At 35.8% G+C, this 26,533-nt stretch overlaps 1 protein-coding gene across 1 annotated transcript in view; it reads left to right on the plus strand.

Annotated features, from left to right (window-relative positions):
- The window catches only part of ZNF385D (zinc finger protein 385D), a 981,405-nt gene that overhangs the window by 207,617 nt on the left and 747,255 nt on the right, over positions 1 to 26,533 (plus strand). Inside the window, exon 2 of the mRNA XM_054552513.2 lies at positions 5,482 to 5,700. Coding sequence (XP_054408488.1) covers positions 5,482 to 5,700 — 219 coding nt within the window. The remainder of the gene's footprint in view (positions 1 to 5,481; positions 5,701 to 26,533) is intronic.

The following is a 26,533-nucleotide window of genomic DNA, read 5'->3' on the forward strand; positions in this document are numbered from 1 at the left end:
GGGAGAAGTCATTGTAAAACAAGAATATTTTGATTTATTTATACCATTTACAGGTGTATGACTTTGTAAGTCAGTTGTAAAACTACTTGCAATGCGGTTTATTGTGCACTAAACTGTCTGTTAGTGGCTGTCATCTACAGACGTTTCATTGTCAATTCAGATTATCTTAGAAACTTGAGATTCTTGGAGATTTTAGAGCCTTGCCACTTTGACAAGGCAGCAGATGCAAGAACAATGAGTAAAGCCAATCATGGACAAAACGATGTAACCTGGCTTGATAACGTTAAAATAAAACACTGACATTATTTGCAGGGAAAATTTTCTACTCATTAAAATTGGGTTTGGTTGTCAACTAGTATACACTATTTTACATACTTTAATTTTATATTAATGATGGTGAGAGTTGCAATAGGGTTAAAACACAAAAGGGAATATGAAGTTTATAAATTGTTAATTATGTGGTGGTTGGCTTGGATACCTGTGTGTGTGTGTATGTGTGTGTGTGTGTGTAAATGGCTTATAATCTTAATTGAAACTGATAATAAATAGAAGGACTCAGTTGAGATGTATTAGAGTTTTTGTTAGTGGGTTGGTAGCCCAGTTATTCAGAAGGAAAATTTGAATTAGATAAAATGACTTAGAACTGTATTGCATATTGGATTTTCAACCCTCAACCCTTTCTTTTCTGAATTGAATTTAACTACCTAGTCACAGGCAGGAGAATTCTGAGCTTTTCACAGAGGGCTGGGGAGCCTTTCCATTGTAAGTTTGTATATGGCAAGCAAGAAGATAGGAGAAGGTCATTTCAGGCAAATTTGAGATAAAGAGCCAGCCAATGGTGGACCACACATGAAGCAGTGAATGTTTCCCTCATTCTTCAAATCACATAATTTATTTCTACAGCGGGATGAATGAGCAAGGGATAAAGACAACAGAAGTTTCTTTCTCAGTTTTTTCCCAGAACACACAAGTTCTCAAGAGTTTCCTGTTTCATTGTCAAGGAGAGAAAATGGTCTCTGCTCTATTTTCCAAATTTAAAAAAATATTAAATAAAACCTTTACTGTATAATTGTCTTAGAGTTGCAGAAAAGTTGCCAAATTGGTAGAGTTCCCATAGACCTCCCATCCAATTTTCTCTATTGTTGATATCTTTTGTAAGTACAGTACATTTATTACAACTAACGAACTAATAATACATTATTATTAATGATACTCTATGTTTTATTTGGATTTCATGAATTTTTCCTCCGATGTCCATGTTTTATTTCAAGGCCCTATCCAGGATACCACATTTCATTTAGTTTTAGTATTTCTTTAGTCTTCACTGGGCCGTAACAATTTCTCAGACTTCCCCTAGTTTTGCTGACCTTGACAGTTTTGCATATTGGTCAGGTATTTTATATACTGTTCCTTAGTTTGTGTTTGTCTATTATTTCTGTGAGGAAGATCATAGAGGTGAAATACCATTGTTAGCACATCATATTAAGGATTTTTGCTATCAGTGTGACCTATCACTGTTGACGTGAAACTTGATGTGGCTGAAGTATTTGTCAGATTTCTTCACTGTAAAGCTACTTTTGTCCTCTTTCTGTACCACACTACTTAGATGCAAGTCACTAAGCATAACCTGTACTTAAAGAGGAAGAGTGTTGTGCCCTATCCCGCTTTGAATGGAGGATGTCTATTTAAGTTATTTGGAATACCTCTAAATGAGAGTTTGGTATCTATCTCCTCCATTTATATTTACATCAGTATGTACTCATCGAAATTTATTTTATACTTTAGGTTTTAATCCAATAATATGTTACTTAGATTATTGCTCAAGTTGCTCCAGCTTTGGTTCTTGGGAGTTTTTTCAGTTGGCTTCTTTGTCTACAACTTTTGATTCTTAATTAGGTTACATGAATTTTAGGGTCCAGCAGGGACCCACACCAGGGGTGGCATGGGTTAGAGAAGATGAGCACTTCTCAGGGCAGTCTTGATACCAACAGCTGGTCCTTTGGCAAAGGTGGTAACATTTCAGCTTGTGTCAAAACAATGCACTAAATAAATCAACTGCAAGAACCACATTGCATCCCAGAAAAATATTGTTTCTACTTTTATTTTTTCTCAAATTACCTCACATACATTGTTTAATATAGCTTACTAAAAATGAGTCATCTTATGTGTGCCACGTTTTAATTATTCCTATGAGTCTGCAAGAGTAAATCAGTATCCACATCTAGAAAATTAAAACACACTCACACAAACAAACGCCTCATTCCATTGATAATTACTCCCAGGATAATTCCAGTTCTTGAACCTGTTAAATAGTGCTGTCTATACCTACATTACTGTATTAAGCCAGACATCTTTCCAGTGTCTTAATTGTTCTGAGGGATGAAGGTTAGGAGGGAAAAAAGTGGACAAATTGATAAATTACTTTGGGTTCCAAGACAGTCACCTAACATTTATGTATGACTGCTGAACTTTTTCTCAGTGGAACTCAAATGTGTCAAATTTCCATTTAAAAATTTAAACCTGTCATTTTTACCATATTGGGAAGGAAAATCGCTTACGAATATTGCCTCCTACTTCACGAGAGTGACATTTGAGCCATTGCAGTTTTCCTACAAAATCTATACTTTTTTTTTTTTTTTTTTTTTGAGATGGAGTCTCACTCTGTTGCCCAGGATGGAGTGCAGTGGCGCCATCTCAGCTCACTGCAAGCTCCACCTCCCAGATTCACGCCATTCTCCTGCCTCAGCCTCCCGAGTAGCTGGGACTACAGGCGCCGGCCACCACACTCAGCTAATTTATTGTATTTTTTTAGTAGAGACGGGATTTCACTGTGTTAGCCAGGATAGTCTCGATCTCCTGACCTCGTGATCCACCCGCCTCGGCCTCCCAAAGTGCTGAGATTACAGGCGTGAGCCACCGTGCCCGGCCATCTATAAATGTTTTATGATGTCCCAACCCAGCCACAATAATTTGAGGTTCTCTTTTTTCCTTAGTATCAATACCACATAGTTTCTATTTCCTTTTAAAGTTGTCATTTTTGCACCTTAGTACAAAATTAATTGTTGACATCGTCTGATAATATAGTCTTTACTTTCTCAGGTGAGCGGGGGATTCCTCATGTGTAAACAAATAAATCTCAGAGGCTTGAAAGAAAATTCTCTAATATTTTCCCCTGCTAAATTGTTAGCACATGTTCTTATTTTGTGGGTCGAGATGGAAATGTGAATCAAATAAGAAAATATTTTCTTCCAAATATATGCACACATTTAGCAAAAATGATGTGTTACAAGGGCACACCTACTGTGACTATCTCTGTAGCATTGCCTAGTTCTGGCAAACCTAAGCTGTTCATGCTGTAGGAAATAAGTTCTTTGGCTTATTTCTTTGAAATATATTGATTTATCTTTTTATAATAAATGGTCATCGTGAAATTTTTTAAATACAGAAATGCTAAAGGAAAACAAACCAACTCTAATCTTGCCACTCAGAATGAAATAATTCTAATACTTTTTCTAAGTGAAGTTTGTGCTTCATATGGTTGTAAACATACTATATGTAAATTTACATCTTATTTTTGGTTTTTACTTATATACAAAATACTTTCCCATATTATAAAACTTCCCTGACCTGCTTTTAATGGCTATGCATATTGCAGTGATTTTAGCACACCATCATTTACTTAATCACTTTACTACTTAGCAATATGTGAGATAAAAGATTTAAAAGCATAAATCAACTCTAGACAAAAGAAGTTTTGAAATGTTCTGATTATAACCTGGATAGATACTTACATTTTTTTATTTACATAAAATAAGAAAAGCTGATATGCTTACATATTTTCCTTTCATTAAACTTAATCATTTTACAAAGTCAATAAATTTTCTTTTAAAATGACCACTTAAATTGTATATTTAAATTATTTTAACAAAGTTATCTGAGTAAGAGAGATAGAGCGTCCTTTTTAAAAGGAAGTTAATATATTTTAAATGAATTAGTTCACAAAGAAAGCATGCATTATGTACTGACCAATCTTTTACTCGTTTTGGAATTTGGATAGTGACTTCAATACCCATAAACAGATTGAAGTATTAGCCATTTTTGCATGAGTTCACTAGTTTGATTTTCCTTAAAATTTTATTGGCAAACTGATAATACTTACATATTGTTAAAAACATTTCAGCATTTGTTATCTCATTTGCCTGATACCAAAGTCCATGGCTTTTGCATCATTAAGTTTGTATAATTGCAAGGACCACTTTTGTGATGCTTGTCAGTTTAACTCCAGAACCTAGGAGGGTGCTGCCACATAGCAGTCAGTTCATAAATGCACGTTAAGATCATGACTGTTTTTCTCTGCTAATATTTTTCAAATACTTTAAAATAACTCCTTAAAGAACTGGGAGAACTGGAATGGAGAACTCCTATCTGGACCATAGTGTGCTAGAGAGGCCTGGCTAGTGGAAGTAGTGAAAACTTAGAAATGAGGTATTATTATTTCAAATTACTTGTGAATGGATGTTAAATATAGGTTACAATAGTTACTCTAATTATTGCCATCTTACTGGACAATAACTGGTGGCACACACCTGTAGTTCCAGCTGCTTAGTAGGCTAAAGTGGGGGGACTGCTTGAGCCCAGGAGGTCAAGGCTGTGCTGAGCCAAGATCATGCCACTGCACTCCAGCTTAAGTGACAGAGTGAAACCCTGTCTCAAATAAAGAAATAAATGTCATATTAAGGCCAGAGATACTGAAATTATGAGTTGACCTTTTCTCTGGTTTTAGTATACAAAGCATACATTTATCCAGAAGTAATGCTTTCCAATGTAAGCCATAAGTCAGTCACACTTTTTTTGTACCCTGATTATAAGGCTATCTTGGGTATTCAAAGCCTCTCTTGTGTGTCAGGTATAAAATATAAAATTTGGGGTATTGAAACAGTGTTAGCATCTTTATGTGTGTAGAATTTGTCCATCCAGATGTAAGTCACTTAACTAGTAAGGAATATAAGAATTTTATTTAGTTGAATTAAAACAAAATAATCTAATTCATTATTACATACTAGAGAACATGATGATTAAAAACTTTGGATTTCGAGATAAACTGAATGCTTATCACAGCTATACCACTTGTTAGCTGTGTGACCTTAGACAAGTTGTTTAATCATTCTAAAACTTAGTTTCCTCAGCTATAAAAAAGGGAAAACTATAGTGCTTATTTCATTGTTATGATAATTAAATGAAGTAATAAAAACATATAGCGCAGTATTGGGAATAGATAAAAAGTTAAACCTTTGCCATTTATATTCCATTAAAGAGATTGTCTACTTTAGCATAGTGTGAAAGCAATCTATTAAAATGAGAGTATGTACAAATTTTTAATTCTTGTATGTAGAACAATCCTTATTTGCCACCCAATTTAATAAATATGAAGTAATCTAAAAATCTTGATCTGCTTGTTCATAACCTTCCTTGCACCCCCAGATTTCACCTGTGTACACGATGGCGAGAGTGAGGCTGAATTAATACCTGATGACTTTGAAGAAAAACCAGAAAGAGAAAAGAAACATACCAACTTTACTTTGTGCAACGTATGTAACATTCAGCTGAATTCAGCCGCTCAAGCACAAATCCACTACAATGGCAAATCACATCAAAAGAGATTAAAACAACTCACCAATGGGATGCTGAAAAATGACAATGGTAAGCTTTTCTAAAAATATTTTCTCAATTTTACATCATCAATTTAAGTTATTTGTGTACCTGCAGATGTGATGATAAAAGAATGAACTATTTTTTTAAACCAGGAAAAATATTACTTAAAATCTTTATCAGCAGAGTACATTAAAATACATCATTTCTCTTTGAGAGAGAAGGAGAAATTTTATTTTTTGTACATACTTAATTGTATTAGGGTTGTTTGTGACCTGCAGAAAATTTATTATTTTCGAGTTGTTAGAGTTTCAGAATTTCTTGATGTGTGCCTTCAGTATAGTTATGTATGGAAATAGACATCCTTTTACAGTGTATATAGGACAGTGGGTTTTTGTTTTTTATTTTTTATTTCCTGCAGATATTCGGGATTCAACTGGTTGGTAACACTGCAATTGGTTTGAAATAATGCATATCTTTTCAAATAGGTGTTTTAATCAATAAACTATGATCTGTTAGTACAGACTTTTGAGTTTCCTAGTGAAAATTTATGGTTTATTTAATAACTTTAGACTACTTTTTAAAAGTATGTGTTGAATTTATGAGTGAATAGATTTTTCAAGTAGCACAAAAATATCTTTGGGAACAAATGGAAAGTTATTAGAAAATATAGAGACATGAAGAGAGGAGGGTGGGCCCATACAGAGGAGACTTCAGAGAGCTAACTCACTGCAACTTGAGTTACAATATTATATTCTGATCAGATGTTTCATGTTTGATAAATATAATTCATCTAAATTATACTGACATTTAAAAATGTGAATGAATTTCATTCTCTTCCTATATTTGACATCATAAAGATTTTTAATATAATTTTGTAGTTTGCTTCAAGGTGGCCAAATCATGAGAAGAAAAATAAAAGTACATTCTTAAAGTAGAAATTGCTTCTACATTGCTTTATGTGTTTTTCATTTATTTGATTTTAGTGTGAATGAACTGTAGTATTCTATTGGAAAGGATTTTATATTTCTTTCAAATGTGTGACATTTAGTTAATTATAGATGTTATTTGTCAAAGAAATATAAGAAACAAAAATTGTGGTCAGAAAGTAATTGAGAACTATTAAATTCTGTAGGCATAAGATAAACCTAGTGACATAGGACATTTCTTGATCACTGTTGCCAGCCAGAAACACCTGGCCAGCAATGTCCTTGCTCTGCCTTGGCCCACGGCTTTGGGGCTGGCTCTGCCCCACTGCTGTTTCTGTCATGTGGGCTGGCTGCCTTCTGCTCGTTAGAGGGCAGAGGGCCACAATGTTACAGCCTTCTCTGTACCCATGTTCGGTGGGTCCTGAGCCCTTGTCACGTGTCTAAGAAGAATGAGGATATGCTGACAAATGAAGAGTGGGAAGGGGCAGAGAATAATTTATTGAGCAATGGAACACCTCTCAGTGGAGAGGGGATGCGTGGGTGGTCCTCCACCCCCACAGTTGGGTAGTTTCTCCCCTAGTATGGCTGAGTCTAGGGCTTTTATGGGCTCAGAATAGGAGAGCACATACTGATATATTTGTGAGTGTGCAAGGAAAGGCTAAAGCAAAGGCATCACTCAAAGGTGGGCATAGAAATGTAGGAAACCAATTAGAAAAGGGTTGGTATGTGTAAAATAGGTAAAGGGTGGGGATCAATCAGAGGAAAGCACACCAGATGGGAAGACAGATTCTCAATCCAGTCCATGGATTTGACTTGTAGCTTGGCTTTCAGGCTTTAAACTGTCTTTGGCTTGGAGGTGGGGTTTCACCAGGGACCTGCCCCTATCTGCCTAGGCATTTGTCTGCTTCCTGCTGCTGTCACTAGCAAAGTAAGTCATGATTTTAAAATGTATATTTCAGTCTCTACTTAGACTTCTTAAGAAAAATCTATTCCTTATTGTTAACTTCTAGGTGAAACCACCTCAAGTACAGCACGATTCAATTCCAAGTTGTTTTCTTTTTTATTGGTTATGATAGTGTAAGCTTTGATGTTTTACTTCACCTATCTTGATAGTCACAAACCTCTTTTGGAGAAGTAATAAACAATGTTATAGAACAAAGCTAGAAGAAAAGATACATCTTGTTTAGAAATCTAAATCAGAGTTAGTCCCAAGCATAATTTAGAATAGCCAAAGATTTTCAAACCGCAATACTAGGTATGAGTTTACTCAAGTTAAGTATTTTTAAACAATCATATCAATGCACTTAGAGGTTAGCACTTTATTAAAGGCTTTATGTACATTTTATTATACAGTTTTTCTTCATAACCAACCAAAGTGATCTTGTTATATTCTTTTTATAGATGTGGACATTGAGGATAACATCAGTTAATAGTATGCTGAAGGTCACACAACTATTAAATAGTTGAACTTGCAATCAAATCCTGATCTTACTCACTTAAGTATCTGTACTTTTAAATGCTGTTTCCCAAAATGAATATTCTGTAGAAACTATGCCTTTCTTCATTCAAACAGAGAAATCATTTAGGAGAACATTTAAAATTAAAATTTTAGTATATTCCTCAAATTCTTTGATTAATATACTATTCAACAAAATATTTATTGTTGGATTTCCTATTCAGATTTTTTCCCCAAGACGTTTTAAGTATCATCATGTTAGTAAGCACATTTTCAGTGACCTATCATTACTAATATTACTAACACGATGATAGGCCACGAAAAACAACCATGATTACTGGGAATACTTGGTCACCTTAGGTCATATCGGTTTGGCCTGAAATTATACTTCAGAGGATGGTGGACATGTGGATGAGAAAAGTCAAGAATGGCAGGGTCAGGGCCAAGTCTTGGTGTCTAACTAGGAATTAGGGGAGATCCTGGAGCCAAAAGTGTCAGTCACATTATCTGAGAAGGTATGATGAATTTGGCCTTAATCTGGGCTGCATCTGTTTTCAAAGATATTTGATCTGGTGTATGAATGTAAGAGCAGGGATCAATAGAAAGTGGTGATACTTGAAGTAGGTCAGAAAATTCTGTAGTAATCCTTAATAGTTAATTTAAGTTTCTAAGGACCTGGCTGGCCTGTGGGATTGGGTTGTGTTGAGGCAAGAGTTGCCAAGAATTCAGTGTGGTTCCAATTTCAATAAAGCTCGGTACTGGGGTCTCCTCCTAAGAAAAGACCAGTAATGTTTGTTGGAAACTAGATGGAAATAATGGTGTAAAGATTTAATCAACTTCTTAAGCATTAGGAGAAATGCTATATTCCTGTACTAAATCTCAGAGTTAGGAAAGCAAACCTAATTCATTTCAAACCCTAACATTTGGTAGGATAAGAGTTTCTTAAATACTGCCAAGTGCCATCAGTAGGTATTTGTAAGTGAGAATCCAAATAAAAATATTTTCCCATACGATTTTGCTGAGTATTTTTTGCCTTATCCAGCCCCCTACCAGGCCACACATTATTTTGCAACTGATCAGCTCCCATAAGATTCCTAGCATAGTAAACTGTCATCTTTCCACAGCCATCAGACCTGTGCTTGACAAAGACCAAACTACTCTGCTTTTTTTCTTAATAGACTATTTTTAAAGAATAGTTTCGTGTTCAAGCATAACTGAGTGGAAAGTAAAGTTCCCATATATCCCCTCCTTCACACACAGCCTTCCCCGCTATCAACACCATGCACAGTAGTGCTACATTTGTTACAACTGATTAACCTACATCAACACATCACTACACCCAAAGTCTATAGCTTACATTAGTGTTTCCCATTCGTGTTGTACATTCTATGGGTTTACAAAATGTGTAATGACATGTATCCAACAACACAATATCATACAGAATAGTTTCGCTGCCCTAAAAGTCCTCTGTGCTCTGCCTATTCATCTTTCCCTCCCTCATAACCACTGATCTTTTTATGGTCCCCATGGTTTTGACTTTTTCAGAATATCATAAAGTTTGAATCACATACTATGTAGCCTTTTTATATTGGCTTCTTTCACTTAGTAATATGCATGTAACTTTTCTCTGTGTCTTTTTATGGCTTGATAGCTGATTCCTTTTTTAGCATGGAACTATCCTGCTTTTAAATAAAAATTATCCGGACACTTTGTTTTCCATAACACAGCCACATGAGGTCCTATGGCTATATCATACTTTTCTGAGGATTATCAAGTGAAAGGGTGTTGTAATTAAAGGGTTATACAACAGAGGGGAAACAGTTTATCCACTTGAGATGACTTTTGTCCAGGAAGAAAAACTGTAAGTGGTTTCACTCAAAAAACAAACAAACAAAAAAAGTCCCTTTGGGCACATTTTAGGTGATAACCTAGCCCTCTGCCCTTTTTTCTTTCTCAACTCCCTTTAAAAAGTGTTCCTTTTGGCCAGGTGTGGTGGCTCATGCCTGTAATCCTAGCACTTTGGGAAGTCACAGGGGCCAGATCACGAGGTCAAGAAATCGAGACCATCCTGGCCAACATGGTGAAACCTCGTCTCTACTAAAAATACAAAAATTAGCTAGGAGTGTTGGCACATGCCTGTAGTCCCAGCTACTTGGGAGGCTGAGGCAGGAGAATTACTTGAACCCGGGAGGCAGAGGTTGCAGTGAGCCGAGATAGCACCATCATACTACAACCTGGCAACAGAGTGAGACCCTGTCTCAAAAAAAAAAAAAGTGCTCCTTTTGTATTACCTGTAGTGTGTAAAAAGGAGTGCTCACCTATAACTATAGGTGGGCCTAGTTATAGGCCATAAATTTCACAAGGGAATTGGTGCTTTACCTTAATATAGAAACATATTATTTCTTTTACCTATCCCCCATATCCCCACTATTAAAATGTGCCTTTGCAGGCTTATTGGGAATAAGAAATGAACCCAATTACAAGCCTTACACAGTTATTAGTGGTCATTTGTTTACCTACACAGAAACCAAGCTAAAAATGTTTATTTGTACAAATAATAGATTCTGTAAATTCTTAGTAAGCACATCATCCTTTTTAGGTTATTTAGAAAAAGGTATGGGAATTCTTTGATTCTTCTCCTTAAACATGCACAATTGCAAAATGATTGCTTTGAACTTTCATCGTCACAAAATTTTCGCCACAATTTAGATTTCAAATGGAAAATAATTAAATACGGTATGTCAGGAAAGGAATATAACAATAGAGGTTTTTACTTAAATTTATCCAACCTTGTACTTTTTTACTTTTAAGGATGCAAATAAAATAATTAAAGTATATGGGATTAATTTTTAGCAGTCATTTAAGGATTGTCTAAATAGGTAAAATATCATTATTTGATATTTGAATATTGTGTGATTATATGCCTTGAGGCATAGTTTATTACATACTACAAAAAAACTTGAATAAGAGAGAGCATTATCATATCTAAAATGTTTTTCACATTTCTGAGAAAAATATGTTTTACATATTTACATGTCATCTCACTTATTAAGGAAAATAATCTTCTGAAGATCACAGTGAAAAGCTATCTGATGTATATAAATTAATTAGGAGGCTATTGTTCCTGCAGTTAAGACTAAATTTGGTTTCTGACAGCGATGTACATTTTGCAGAAATAAAGGTATATAGAATGCATGTATACCACCTGAATTCATGCTCTGCTAGAATTCATTGATTCAAGAATCTGTGTGATTCAAGAATCTCTAAGGTCCCTCCAGCTCAGTCAGGAATTTTGCCTGCTAAATTCCTCCCCACTCATTGCCTTCAGCTCATGGGAACTACCTCTTCTGAGTTCATTCCTTCTCTTATAGCAGCCTGCGTCCGATGGCTAGTCAATGCTGAGGTACAAAGTCCCAGCTCCTTGCCTCAGAAGTGGATGGACATCTCTGAAAGTCCATTCCAGCTTCAGATTTGCTGATGTCTCTGTTTCAATTCTATCAGTGTAACCTCACTCTCTACTATGTCCTGCTTTTCTTATGCCTCACAGGTATAGGTCTCCAGCCCACTACTTGCACACAAAATCATCTTAGACTCGGCTTCTTGGGAATCCAAATAAGACACTACCAATGTTTTTTAAAGTTGTTAAGGAGAATTGTCCTCTCTTTCTGAAGGTTCATCTCTAATTCTGTTGACATGAATTGACCATAGAGAGATTAACAGATAAAAAAGGTATACAAATATATTAACATGCATAAGCCTGGGAGGCATACAAAATATGAGGCTCAAAGGAGAGGCCAAATTGTTGAAGTTTATACATGATCCTGAGGTTATAGAAAGAATGGCTGCCTTCTGGGTACTGCAAGGGAGGTGGAGTTCCAGGTAATAGGACAGTGAGGGAAGGAAAGCATGGCAGTCAGGGCTGTCTTGTTATGCCTATAAAAAATCTCTCAAGTAAACTCAGAGCTGCCCTCAGAAAGTATAGATGGTGGCCTGTGGTAAAATGTCTCCGTTAGAACTTCAAAATGGTTAGACTTTTAGTCTCTTTTTTCCTTTGAGTTAATCTTAGTTTTGGGTAAGGCAGATAAGGGGGGCCTCAGAGAAAGCCTGTTTGCATCTGTTGTTTACTAATGTAGATTTTCTATAGAGATGTAATCCCTCCCACAAAAAGACAGCTTTTCAAAGTTGTTCCTGTAGTCTGTAGCCCCTCTGAATAGCATCTTAAAATATGCCAAAGAAATATATTTTGGGGTAAAATATTCTGGTTTCCTTCAAAGTCTCAGTAAGAAATATGCACAATGTGTTTTATTGTGCAAATGCAACAAAATTTAACACTTTCCTTAACTTTTATTTTCCATTTGATATCTGTGAGTTAAGATTTGCCATCAAAAATGCAAAAGAAATGAAAAGGGGACTAGTATCAACTGTTCCAAGTACTTCATATACATCATTTATTGAACCCCAATCAACAATCTTACAAGTCTTATTACCTCTATTTTGAAAATAACATAGCCAAGGATCAAAGAACCTAACAGACTTGCCAGTACAGCTGTTTGTCTTCAGAACTGCTCAGGTCTACATTATTGACAACTCATTAATCTCCCTGGCAAACTTATATTCTACTGTCAACAAAATTATACCATACATTTGGGTATTTTCTTATGGTATTGAGTTTATGTTATTCTTAAATCACTTATGTTATTACAACAAAGCTGATGTTTTCCTTAAATTTTCATCAACAACTCTAACTGCTGAAAATATTTTGTGCAGAATAGTCATGTAAATAGATCATTTGATAATTTATCACTATATATTCTCTATCATGCCAGAAATGTATCTTTTTATGTTAGCATACTTTTTGAAGATGTGAATAAAGAAGTGGCAGAAAGGAATTCTATATTAGAAGTTGACTAAATGTGTTGACTTTACCATATTCCAGAGATTTCATGATTCACCCTCTCATAAATATTATAGATCTAGGAAACAATACAGACTGCATGACTAATTTCCTCTTTTAAAAAGTCCTTTGATTTTAAATTTATGATTCAATTGAGCTTTACAAATAAAGATTATGTTTCTGCTGTTATAAAATGGTTTAATATATACTGCATACTAATGTATTAAAGTAAATTAAAAATCACCAACATTCTATAAAGATATTTACTTCTAATTTTTGTCTCAATTCATCAAGAATGCAAGTATGAATAAGAAATATTGTTTGTACAGTTTTACAAGCATTATAACAATGTTTGTATATCACTACATTTTATGATATGTATTTTTTAATTACCATAGGAAATTAGTAGTGGAGTTGAGATTTCTAGGTAAGCATTGAGATTTTACTCACATTTGCCATTTTGTTTTCTAATTATGTGATATATTCTATAATGGAAAAGCTTTAACATTATGAGGTGTAGAATGAAGTATTAAAGTATCATAAGGGATTTTGTCTAAGAACAGAAATTTGAAGATTAGATTAAGAATGGTTCTTTGATTCATAACAGCATTTTGAAAGACATATTACCAGGGGCATAACTTTTAGGATGTTTAAACCTTCTATGGCAAACTAATTCAATTTCATGTGCTCAACATAGTTTAAGCTGTTGTTAATGCTTGTTGAAGGATTGAGTAACAAGTTGACCTACCGTGGCAGCTCTATTTTATTCACACTATCTTTATCATATTTGGGTTAATTTATTAAGACCGGTTTCCTATTTTTATTGGGCTGAAACTGCTATCAAATAATTCAGTTTTAGCTACCAGTATTCTAGAGTCTTTTGGTGTTCATTGTTTTGTAGCACATAAATCCAGAGTATTGCTGCCCTTATCTATGCTGCTAGCATTAAATTTTCTTTCATTTAACAGAAAAGCTAAATAAAATTTTAATTTCTAGTTCTCACTGATCTGTTCTTTTTTACTTTCCATTGATTGCCCCAGATGTTTAAAGTTTCAGAAGATTTTCAATTTACAAGATTTTCTTCTCCTGCAACGTTATAGTTAATGAAAATAAAATAGCTTCATAGATTTTTATCGTACTTCAGGCCTTGATTTTATGTATATATTTATCATTTATATATGAATTTGTCCCACCTTTTGATCTCCAAGGACTATTTGTGCTTTTGTTGACTGTCAGTAGACAAATTAGAACTTGCTAGAACATTTGTGGCTTCACAGTGATCTCTTTTGGCATAATTTTATTTCATAATGGTAACTTCTTTCTTAATGATACCTTATCTATATTAGTATATGTATTAGTCCATTTTCATACTGCTATACAGAACTGCCCGAGACTGAGTAATTTATAAAAGAAAAAGGTTTCACTCACAGTTCCACACGGCTGGAGAGGCCTCAGGAAGCTTACAACCATGGTGGAAAACAAAGGAGAAGCAAGGCACCTTCTTCACAAGGTGGCAGGAAGGAGAATTAACGTCACAAGAACAGCATGGGGAAAACTGCCCCCATGATTCAATTACCCCCACCTGGTCTCTCCCGTGACACGTGGGGATTGTAAAGATGATGGGGATGACAATTCAAGATGAGATTTTGGCTGGGGACACAACCAAACCATATCAGTATATGATATATTGAAATGTGGCACTTTCTGCATACTTTTCTCTTACCGACCATATCCTTTAGAAGTTCAGCCAAGGGGAGACCATGAAAAAATGCAGATATTAAATTATTCAAAAATATATAATAAGACATTGTATTTTTGTTTGACTGAAGTAAATTTCTTTTTTATCATTGAAGGATAAAAATGTAGAAGAAAGTGAAAAATGCTAATTTCACTGTGTTCAAATTTGGAGCATGTTTCTGGCTTTTGTTACCAATTTTTTTTTCACCCTAAAAAGAAAACATATCAGTTATTTAAAGTTCCAGCCACTGGTTATTTGTTTTACCTGGACTTAATATGAATTCCATTGAAGGGCACCATCTTTTGCAACATAGAGATTTCTTTGTGCAATCTCTATCCCTAAGAAACCCTGTGTACTAGGACAATGATGAGGTTTTACAACCTGAGCCTGATAATCCAGACCGACTCCTGTCTGGAATCCATCCAATAGGTTACTCTGCCCAAGATGAAGTATACTCTAGTTTTTCATGATCATTGTTTTGAAGAGCTAGATGAAGTGAAAATTAAGGGAAGCCATAAGAGAAAAGAGAATGAATTAAATTTATAACGTTTAGCTTGGAAATATAGTCTATTTGAGATAGAGGAGATTTTCATTTGTGCTTCTCTGCATGTATATGTGTGGGAGTGAGTGTGTTTAGGGAAGTCTGAAGAACTTGAAGGTATTGGTATCTTACAGCACTGGTAGTATGAAATGAGAGTGCAGAATTTTTTTTTATGTCTGAACTTCAAATCTGTTTAGTACACATAGAGATACCTTTTTTCTTCATCTTTTACCTCTTTCAGTTACTAATCATGTCCACCAACAGCATCTTCCAGTCCCTGTGTTTCCTATCTATAATCTTAGGAAAGTAATCACTCCTCTGCTTTTCTAGATTTGAAAGTATAAGCTTTTTAACTTTTGTTTTCCTTCCTTTATATTTCCCCTAGAAGTAATTTTCCCAAGGTAACGGAGCTAGTAGTAATAAAGGTGAGATTCTTGTATGTATGAATTTTTCTTTCCTGACTTACGCCCTTAACAACTTATTTTGCATTTTGAGGCCCACCCTTTTGAAACTGGCTTTTAGTTTCTATAGATCTACACCAGGCCTGGCACTCCTTCTCTTAACCACCATGTTTTTTGTTTGTTTCTCAGAAACACTAAGCAATGGCATGAATGTGTGTGTGTGTGTGTGTGTGTGTGTGTAAGATGGTATTACAGATTCAATTCACTAAATAGATTCCCTAAATATTAATTTTGAGTTTTTCAAGTAGAGATTAGAGAGTAATTTTCAAAAATAGCAGCCCAGATACATGTCTTCTCTTTCCTTGCTTCCAAAATTGCGATAGTATTTTGTAAGAAACTTGAAAATAAAAGCAAATAGATGTATAGCAGCACTGTGAACTTGTTAAGAATAAAATAGTGAGGGATTTCTGGAAGAGTAAAAGAAATGGGATAAAAATCAGATAAAACACTGGACCTAAACACAAGTAAGGAAACCTACAAAGTTAGGGAAAAAACGCCCAATAACTCAGGTGTCCAAAAGAACTTCAGAATATCTCTAAGATTACTCTGAAGTAGACTTAAAGGTGGTATGCATTGTTTAATGGAAATTGTGATGAATTTACTTATGCTAGTGTGCAGTTAGAAGCTGAGATATAACTCACCTGCCCAGCCTAATAGTGAAAATAAAGAACCCATGAATCTGGGGGTTATAACCCATGAATCTGGGGGTTACAAGCCAGAGATGTCAGAAAGTGAATGTCCTGATGAGGTCAAGGATAGGAGAGGATAGAGGGAACAGACACATCTGCTATGAATTTGTTGGCTTTGTAATGTGCGCTGTAATTCCCTCTTTCACCTTACCTCTGGAATCTCTTGTAAAGCTGACTTTGCTTACTCACTAATTAAAAAATACGTGAGATTAGAGTTATTCCCAGGGAACTTTTGTAAACGACACTATTTTGTAAATCTAGACACTATTCCAGTTAAGGATGGCACTATGTGTGCAGGTACAAAAATAAAAGCTGGACCATATATGTATTATCTGTTTACAACTACTTGTATCAGGTACAGTGTTGAAATCAAAGATATGAACAAGTCATATTTTCTACTCGTTTCCAATTTTCCAACACTGAGAGGAGTGAATATGTGTACATAAATTTCAATTCAGTAGTTTACTTGAGAAAAAATGTGATTTTTACTTCAAGATTTTATTTCAGTGACTCAGTAGAAGTATAAAAAGTTAGAGAATATGTGAACTAATGAATGCATAAGAGGTTAAAAAACTATAGTTTTAAATGGAGAGTAATAAAAGCAGAATTAATACAAGAATATTTAATTTCCTTAACAAATAATAAACACTTCCTGTAAGGAATAAGAATTGTGACCTAGATCTTATTCTCACTGATAGAATAGCTGCATCTAGGGGTGTTATAAAAAAAAAAGAAGAAGAAAAGGGGACACAACCTTAAAATTTGATTCCTGTCTTGTAGGAGGAAGACAAAGGGTCTGCTAAGCAGATAATAAAGGTATCAAAAATATGAATGATGAGTAACATTTTTCATGCATTTACATTGTTCTAGTTTTATTCTAAAAATTCTGTGTGTAATTAATGTGATTTTCTTATTTTATGATTTAGATATAGTTATTAGTATACATTATGTAGACCATAAACTAATACAAAGGAAAGTAAAGAAATTTGCCAAACGTCGTGTAACTGGAAAGAGGTAGGGCCAGTCCCTGAGCCTGGCAAGCTGGTTCCAGAGTCCGCACTCATATTCATGATGTTACAATAGCTGTCAGGCCTGAAGAATACCTTGGATTGCTCCTTGATTCAGAAGCCAAAGGAGGAGAGAGCGTCAGAAAAGCAGGAAGTGGTTGTCTACCATGTGCTGAAGAGTTTTTTCAGAGAGGTTAAAATAGGCAACCTCTGTGGGAGATCTGGAACTTGTAAAATGACATTATCTTTGAGAAGTTGTTTAAATGAAGTGGGTAAAGCAAAATCAGATGTTGAGAAGTAGAGTGTTTCTCTGACTTTTGGTCTTTAAAATCCCTGATTCAGAATCACCCTGGGTACTTCATGAAAATTCAGATTCCCTGGGATGCGTTCGGTCCTTTAAATGGGAATCTACAGTAACATTTAGTTAGAAATAGAGAAAGTCAATAAGGGAAAAAGGGTGAGGAAGAGGAATGAAATGGCTGTGGCTCGGTTTACATACCTCAGTCGGCAAGGAAAAGTCTGCTATGGAGGCATTTCATGACCATCTGCTTGTATTCTAACATGTACTGGGGGAAGACTAATTGCCAGCCCAAGAGACTCATCAAAGTGACTCCTTCTTGTTATATTTTCAGCAATGTTTTAGGGACTGTCATCGATCTACCAGTCATGAAAGCAAGTAGCGCTCTCTCTCTCTCTAAACCTAGCTCTGGTGGTTGTGAATCAATCCTGAACATTGCAGTTAATTTGAAGAGCATATATTCCATCTGTGCAGGGGCAGGGGGGCTGCGTACACCACAGTTTCCATCTGGTCTTGCTCTTTTGCTTGGCATTCTGACCATCAAGTTTTAGGACTTCATTATAAAAGAGTGTCCGAGTGTGTATACTTTATTCCAAATTACTTCCTTTTAGCAATATTTTATGTGTTTTTCTTGTTTCTTGTTGCACCTTCACTTGAGGATTGTGTCTTCATATGGTGGTAATTTTTTCCTAGAAGTACATTTACATTTTTAACCTGATAAGTACTCATCGCACAATTATTAAGGAATGTGTTAATGCCAAGTATTCTATTATGTCTCCTTTATTCTTTTCCCATACAAGTCACCTATGTGTTAGGGTCCTTACTCTAGGATGCCATACATGGGAGTTACTGGGACAAGCTGTCTTTCATATTTTTCTTTTCATTTCATCCTCCATCTAAAATTCAAAGTCCTTGATAAACTGATTTTTACCATGGGGTATCTGAATACTATTTTAAATAGTCTTAACTTTCCTTATGTGTAATTTACCTGTTATTTACTGTAAATGAGACCCAAATTTAAAACTTTTAACAACAAACTATTATCCTTATTTTAACAAAAATTGAGAAGTGACTCCTCTCCATTGTTTTCTAATGAAGACAATATAAGGTTTTGGAGAATCTTACATAATTCTTCTACCAAAATCCAATTTTTATGGCAGAAAAATTACAATCTTATAAAAGTAGGGACATGTTCTCTTTATTATTTAACTATTTTAACAGGAGTTCTTACATTTGAGACAATCAGGAAAGTGTCAGAATAAGCTAATACGTGTTATGGGTGCTCAGTAGATAGTAATTTATGATCATAATCCTGGCAGGCTCATTTTATTTACTAGTAAAGGACCCCTTTTGCCTAACCACTAACAAAAGTGTCCCAGTGTTTGTAATTCTTGCTGTTCTGTTTTTATTCCTACTGCCATAAAATATTTTCCTTCCTTTCATATAGAATTTCCTTAAGAAATCTCTTTAGTTCCAGAAAAAAATCTTAAGAGTATATAATATTCTCACTAATATAAGCATCAGGGACTATTTTAATTCATTTCATTTCTGATGGAAAAAAAGTCAAAGCAGAGATCCCACATCCCATGTGCCTGATTCTGAAATAATTTCTTTACCACAGCATCAATAATGTTTTTCTGTGCTTTTCTCGTATAGATCTTTTTATTTATTTTTATTGATACACAATAATTATAGATATTTGTGGGGTACATGTGATATTTTTATACATTCATACAATGTGTAATGATCAAATCAGGGCAATTAAGAAGTTGCAGTTCTATCAATAATAAGATTGTCATTGTCCTTCACATAAGATCAATTACACAATGATGTTTAGAAATCTGCCTGTTCTCCCTTACACTGTTCAATGGCTGCCTTAATTCACTTAATATAGTAGTCAACCACCGAATCTTGTATAATATTAATTTCTTTCAGGTTCAACTACAATCAGTTTGTATACACCAAATATCATGCTCCTTTTGATATCATGGAAGATGAATGTTTCCTGTTTTCTGTGGAGAGGTGGTGTTATTAGGAATCCAATAGTTAAAAGATTTTAAAATTTAAAACAGAATAAAGTTATCTGAAGTATTCCTGCATTACTTACTCTTATGAGCAATGCCAGAGACTTGTTTATCATATGTGATTTGGGAAGATGTTAAAAATTAAAAGGAGGTGGGCTGATTAGGAGAAAACCGGAAGTAAGACATGCAGTCCCAGAGAGGCAACGTATGTACATTAAAGAGATTCATAGAGATGCCAAGGCTTGAAGGAGCTTTATGGCTCATACCTCATTTAGGACTCCAGGACTATTCCACTTTGTATGGTAAGTTTGTGTAAAGCAGAGAGATCAGACGGAGCTTAATTTGCACTCTAGAGTATTCCTCAGTTGCCTTCTGGCAGAGAGGAGGGATTCAGATATTCTTCTGTTTTCTTACATGGTGAAGCCCTCTGTAGCTGAGTTGAGAAATTTTGGTCCTACCCTGGATCCTGGGATGGTAAGGGGCAAGAAAACCCCACCTTCTAGACATGGTCTTGACTTAATGATGTAGCAGAGACTCAGGGTGGTTTGCAGCATCAACATGAATCAATATAGGATGAGGTTAGCCGGGAAAATATCCTCCTATCTGATAGAGCTGGAAATGAAATGAGCTTCGATTGTAGTGGCAGGCCTTCAACAATAAACAGGGCAGAATGCCCTTAGCTGAGCACCCAAACAACCACACCCCAGTGGATATCAGCCAGTATATTCCCAAGGACCAGAATTATGAGGCCAGAGATGATCCTTACTCCCAATTCACATAAGGCTTATTCCATATGCCAAAAACCTTTTGGGATACAAGAAGATGAAATGGAAAGTAAGCTAAAGGACTGGATGCTAAAACTAAAGGTGATGAGTTATCTAAATGGGAACATGTGAACTAACAGAGGGAGAGAGTGCTACCATGATTAGCATGTTTAAATATTAATCTGCACCTCTGCTATGTCTCCCACATGGTGTGGGAGTAAAAGGTATCCAGAAGTTTCTGTTAAAAATGTAGCTGAGGAAGCTGACTGTTAGATCAGCCATACAATTTGTAGTGCCCACTACAAAATGAAAATGCAGAGTCTCTTGCTAAAAATCTGTTAAGAATTTCAGGATTAATTCCAGCACTTTGGGAGGCTGAGGTGGGTGGATTACTTGAGGTCAGGAGTTCAAGACCAGCCTGATCAACTGGTGAAATGCCATCTCTACTAAAAATACAAAAATCATCAGGGTATAGTGGTGGGTGTCTGTAATCCCAGCTACTCAGGAGGTTGAGACACAAGAATTGCTTGAGCCCAGGAGGGGGAGTTTGCAGCGATCCGAGACCGTGCCACTGCACTCCAGCCTGGGTGACAGAGTGAGACTCTGTCTCAAAAAAAAAAAAAAAAAAGAATTTCATGATGACAAACAGAGAATTAAAACAGGCACGGGGTCATTGTGAGTGCAGGAACTTGTGCCCATGTTCGCACAAACTACAGGGCCATAAAGCTGGCCCTGGCTTTGAGTTTGCCTGGTGAGGTTACAGCCTCAGGGAGGATCTGGCTCTGTGGGCAGTGGCCACTGGTGAGACCACTCAGCCCAGCAGGTGATACGAGTCCTAATTGGATCTCAGGGAAACTATAGTAGCTAAGAGGGCAGAAGTGGGGCCCCATCAGCAGGTAGGAGGTTGCTCATTCTCTGTTGGACCATTCCCAAAGCAAGAAAACTGAATATGAGTTCACCAGCCACAGATTTGTACAACAGAGGTCAGGAAGGGAGCCCAATAACCATGTAGAAAATGGTTGTATGCAGTAGTACATTGGTCAATTTTAACCGTCAGCTCTCCTGAGAATAAAAGCCATGGTTTGTAACATCTCCATATTTTTCACCATGGCACATTTTAAGCTACCAATGTGTCATCAGGGAAGCGTGAGTAGATAAGAGGTACACACAATTGGTTGTTGAAAACCAGTGCAAGATTTCACCACGTCCCTGGTTGTAAGTGTGGCCAATGGGTTTAGAGTATAGTACAGGGACCCTTATAAGTAGAAGGATATTGTGGTAAGCCAAATAATACTCCCCAAAAGATGTGTACATCCTAATCCCTGAGACTTGTGAATATGTTGCCTAACTTGGCCAAAGGAACTCCACATATGTGATCAAATTCAGGGTCTTGAGATGAAGAGATTATCCTGCATTATCTGGGTAGGAAAAATGGAATCACAAGGGTCATTTTATGAGAAAGATAGGAAGATCAGAGAGAGAAAGGAGACATGACTATGGAAGCAGAGGTTAGAGTGACGCACTTAGGAGATGGAGGAAGGGATCAAGGAATGCAGGTGGCTTCTAGAAGCTGAAAGAGGCAAGGAAACAGATTCTTCCCTTACAGCCCTCAGAAGGAACATAGACCTTCCAACACCTTGATTTCACCCCATAGAATCCATTTCAGACTTCTGACCTCAGAACTGTGTGATAAATTTGTTTTGTCTTAAGCCAGCAAATTTGTAGTAATTTGCTATAGCAATGATAGGAGAGTAATACAGATACCATTATTTTCCTAAGTGGTGTGAGGTCAAGAAAGTACTCACCCTCCCATGCAGTTGTTGTTACTCTTTTAAAAGAGAACAGAGGATAGGAAATACTAAGCATTTGTCTGAAAGTATTACCCATTGAAATTGTTTAAATTACTATGCAGCCATAAAAAAGAATGAGATCATATCATTTGCAAGAACATGGGTGGAGCTAGAGGTCATCATCCATAGCACACTAATGCAGGAACAGAAAACCAAAAACATGTGTTCTCACTTGGAAGTGGGAGCTAAATGATGAGAATACACAGACACAAAGAGGGGAACAACAAACCCTAGACACTACTTGGGGGTGGAGGGTGGAAGGAGAGAGAGGAACAGAAAAAATTACTACTGAGTACTAGGCTTAGAACCCAAGTGATTAAATAACCTGTTCAAGAAACCCCTATGTTGCCCAGTTTACCTATATAACCTGCACATGTACCCCTAAACCTAAAATAAAAGTTTAAAAAGTTACTGAGTGAGGTAAATTGAATTTTCTTCTAGCCCTTGTGGTTAAAGGGCTCACAGTGGTTAATTTTATGCCATGACACCCAGATATTTGGTCAAATATTATTCTGGATGTTTCTGTAAAGGTGTTTATTGGATGAGATTAACATTTACATCGCTGGACTTTGAGTAAAACACGTTGCCCTCCATAATTTGGGTGGGCCCCAGCCAATCAGTTGAAGTCCTTAATAGAGCAAAGACTGACTTTCCTCAAGCAAGAAGGAATTCTGCCAGCTGACTTGCCTTTGGACACACGCAGACCTTGTTGGTTTGTTTGTCTGGAGAACCCTAAATAATGCCTGCATTTAAATTTAATTTGAGTGAATTTGGAACTTCAATGTACACATAATCCATCAAGTGTAGGAATTTCAATCTCTATTCAAACTCTAATTATTCACCTCCTCAACCCACAATGTCTGAAAGAGGCCAAAAGCTGTCTTTCTTGTGAGTATTTAATAACATAATACTCTTGGTTTCCACCTGACATTAGACATTTTCCTTCTCTCTTTCTCTGATTCTTGATTCATTACAGATAAGTCTTGTTTAGCTGCCAGCATAATGCTACCACTGTCAGCCATCATAACCAAATGTGCCTGTGATGTTCCTTCCCCAGCCCCAACGCACTCCAGGGTTGCCCCTGCCCCATGAAACTATCAGAAGTAGAAATGATGTGTGGTGTCCTTTCCAGTATTCTCCATGGCATAAGGGAAGACAGATCCCAGAGTTGAGACAAATCATGTTCATGTCGAACACATTGCACTAGTGAATCTAAAAAAGAAGATTTTATTTTATTTCTTAATTCACAGCTTCTCTCTCTAGATAGAAGTCCATGTGGGTTGGGTCTTGGGCCAATCTGAGAATCATCCTTTCTTTTCAACACTCCCAGAATGATTTACTCTCTAGTCCGTTATGACATAAATTTTCCCAGGAAGCTCAATGTTCCCTTAAATAGTCTCCTGAGGAACCCACCCCTATGTGCACTCTACACATGATTATATGGGTCTGCATTTTCACATGAATATACATCAGATTAAGCTAAAGCTTCTACTAATTATATATATATATTTAAATTTTATTCTGGATGCTTCTCTTAGAATATTAAATATATTTTAAGACATATATGAGTTTATGACAAGCTAGATAAGATATCTTAACTACTATCCTTATTCTTCTGTAATTTAACGTTAGTGGACTAGTTGAGTTAGTAGCCTGAAGGAAGAGATTAAAAATATTTATCTTCTTTTTAGTGCTTATTGCAGTGGGTATGCCTTCTATGTAAATAATTTCTATTCAAAACCTATGGGAGAAAAAAGTAGGTATGCATTCCCACTATTAATTGTTGATCTAAAGCGTTTTTTGGTCTATTTTTACATCCATGTGGGTGTTAACCCAAGCATCTAACACTTTGTTTCTTTAGGTAAAGTCTAGTATGAATACAGCTCTTTCTCACTGAAGAATGTTTATATAAATAAAGCAAAACCATTCATGTTTTATAAATACACACATATATAAACTAGGAGCCATCTGGCAGTTAATGCCTAGCTTTGAGATGTATATGAGGCCCTATATGAACATAGAGGAAAGAATGGAAATATGGACATTAAGAAAGGAGGATCTTCCTAAACTAAGACTTATTGTCCTGTTGCTACTTTGTGTCTAGCTTTTCTAATTATTTCTGGCATTATCTTATTTGCCTTGCTTATTTAATAAGATTCTTGGGAGAAACAAATGCAGTAATGCAGATGAAAGTACTTCAGCAATCTCTTTTTCTTACGAATATGTGAATTTTAATTCATTATTTCATCTGAAGTAACTCTGAGTTATTTGGACATAAAGGGCTCTAGGAATTCAATATTAAAACATGGAATTAAAGTCAAGAGAGTAAGCTCTGAGAGCTTATGAGATTTCTGGAATGTTTCTTACATACAAAAAATACTCATCACCCATTGATACTTAGCACCAATAACATCAAAGACAAAAAAACCCTGAGACTTAAGGATAGCAAAGAGGGAAAAAGGTGGGAAAAGTGCATTGTCTTTTGTAGGTGGTCTGGGAAAGAAGGGAGAAAATCAGCAACAACTCTGGGAAGGAGAGAAATACAAACAGAACTTCTAGCACTAACTAACCAGTAAATTGTTTTAAAAGAGTGTAAGGAACAAATAGTCTATATCTCAGATATGGACCCAAGTAGTTGCATTCATAGACACTTGTGTTTCGGACCTCTATGGTAGTGGCTTTAATCAGCATCACCTGAGTACCTGGTGAAATTCAATTATTGGGCCTACCGCAAATATATTGTATCAGAAACTCTAGGAGTAGGCCAAGCAATCTGTGTCTTAAAGAATCCTTTGGGCGATTCTATTGCATGCTCAAGCTTAAGAATCACTGCCCTGTGTAGTAATTAACATCTCAGAGGCAATAATTTTAACATTAAATAGGGTAATTTAGGTAATGTATTTAGTGCAAACATAGTTAACCTTCAATAAAATAAGTGTTATCTATAATTACTATTAGTTCTTGTTAAATGCTACAATCAGCAGGAAGAAAAATCAAGGTTGGGATACTAACATGTATATAAATATAGACTTTTAGGAAATGTAACATTCTTAGAGAAATATTTCAGGGTTCCTCTTACACTTTAACATTCATACAAATCACCAGGGGGTCTAAAATGCAGATTCTGATACAGGTCCGGGGTTGCGTATGAGATTCTGCATTTCTAACCAGCTCTTAGTTGATGCTGCAGCTGCTGGTCCTGGGATCACAGTTTGATTAGCATCAATCCAGCCCATGGCACTGTTTACTTCCACTTAACTGTTTTTTGCAGCTCTAAAAGCAATATTAGAAGTTTGAGTATTCATAGCAAAACCATAGGATAGAAGGTGGGTGGCAAGTTGAGACCCTGTGGTTCATGTCATCTCATCCCTTGAGTTGTAGGTTTTGTCCATCTTTCTTTAGGAAGCAATTTAATACTTCTCAGACAGAATAGTTTGAAAAGCAGTCATAAATTCTTAAAATTTTAAGGTCGTTTTCCATTAATTACCTAACTTTGGAGGTAGTCAAATAGTACTGCTGGACCCTATAAAAGGTAGGACAGATCCATTAGATAAGCCATACTAATTACGACCATGTAGATCTTACTTTGCTAAACCATCTGAAGGAGTTCATATTCCTGCTTTACTCAGTAAACTTGTCATGTTATTTTTCAAAAGCAGCTCCTCTTTTGAAGATAAACTGAGTTTCACTTGTTTACTCATATACACAGATTCTTGGTATGTAGCCACATGGATGCCATCAAGTGGAATTGCTCAATAATTATTTTTAAACTGTGGCTGGCCCATCCTTCAGTAGTTTCACAGGTTTTCCACGAATGGATTAAAAATATGGTCTACAGTTTAATAGAAGAATCTGGGTGGTGGTGAATAAGCAGTTCTGTCCTATAACCAACACAGGTAAGTGTTTACAGATGGTGGTATGACAGAGAAGAAATAACACAACTTATTTAAGTCAAATCTACTTAAGACTTTTACTGCTTCTGGACTATGGCTCTTTTAGGTCTGGCAAATTTGTACTTAATTGGATTTGACCACTCCATCACGCATGGCTAAAGACAAATTTACAAAGCACAAATTCTAATTCTAGTTGAGTTTCCTTGAATTATATGGTTCTATATGAGGGTTGTTATATAAATTTTACACAACTGGAATTCCACTCATGAAGTTGTTAAAGTGGAATAAAATACTAAAAATAAGCCACAATCAAACTACATTTTTATAATAAACAGTTATA

The sequence above is a fragment of the Pongo abelii genome, chromosome 2, assembly GCF_028885655.2.
Source record: "Pongo abelii isolate AG06213 chromosome 2, NHGRI_mPonAbe1-v2.0_pri, whole genome shotgun sequence".
In the NCBI taxonomy this organism is placed as follows: Eukaryota; Metazoa; Chordata; class Mammalia; order Primates; family Hominidae; genus Pongo; species Pongo abelii.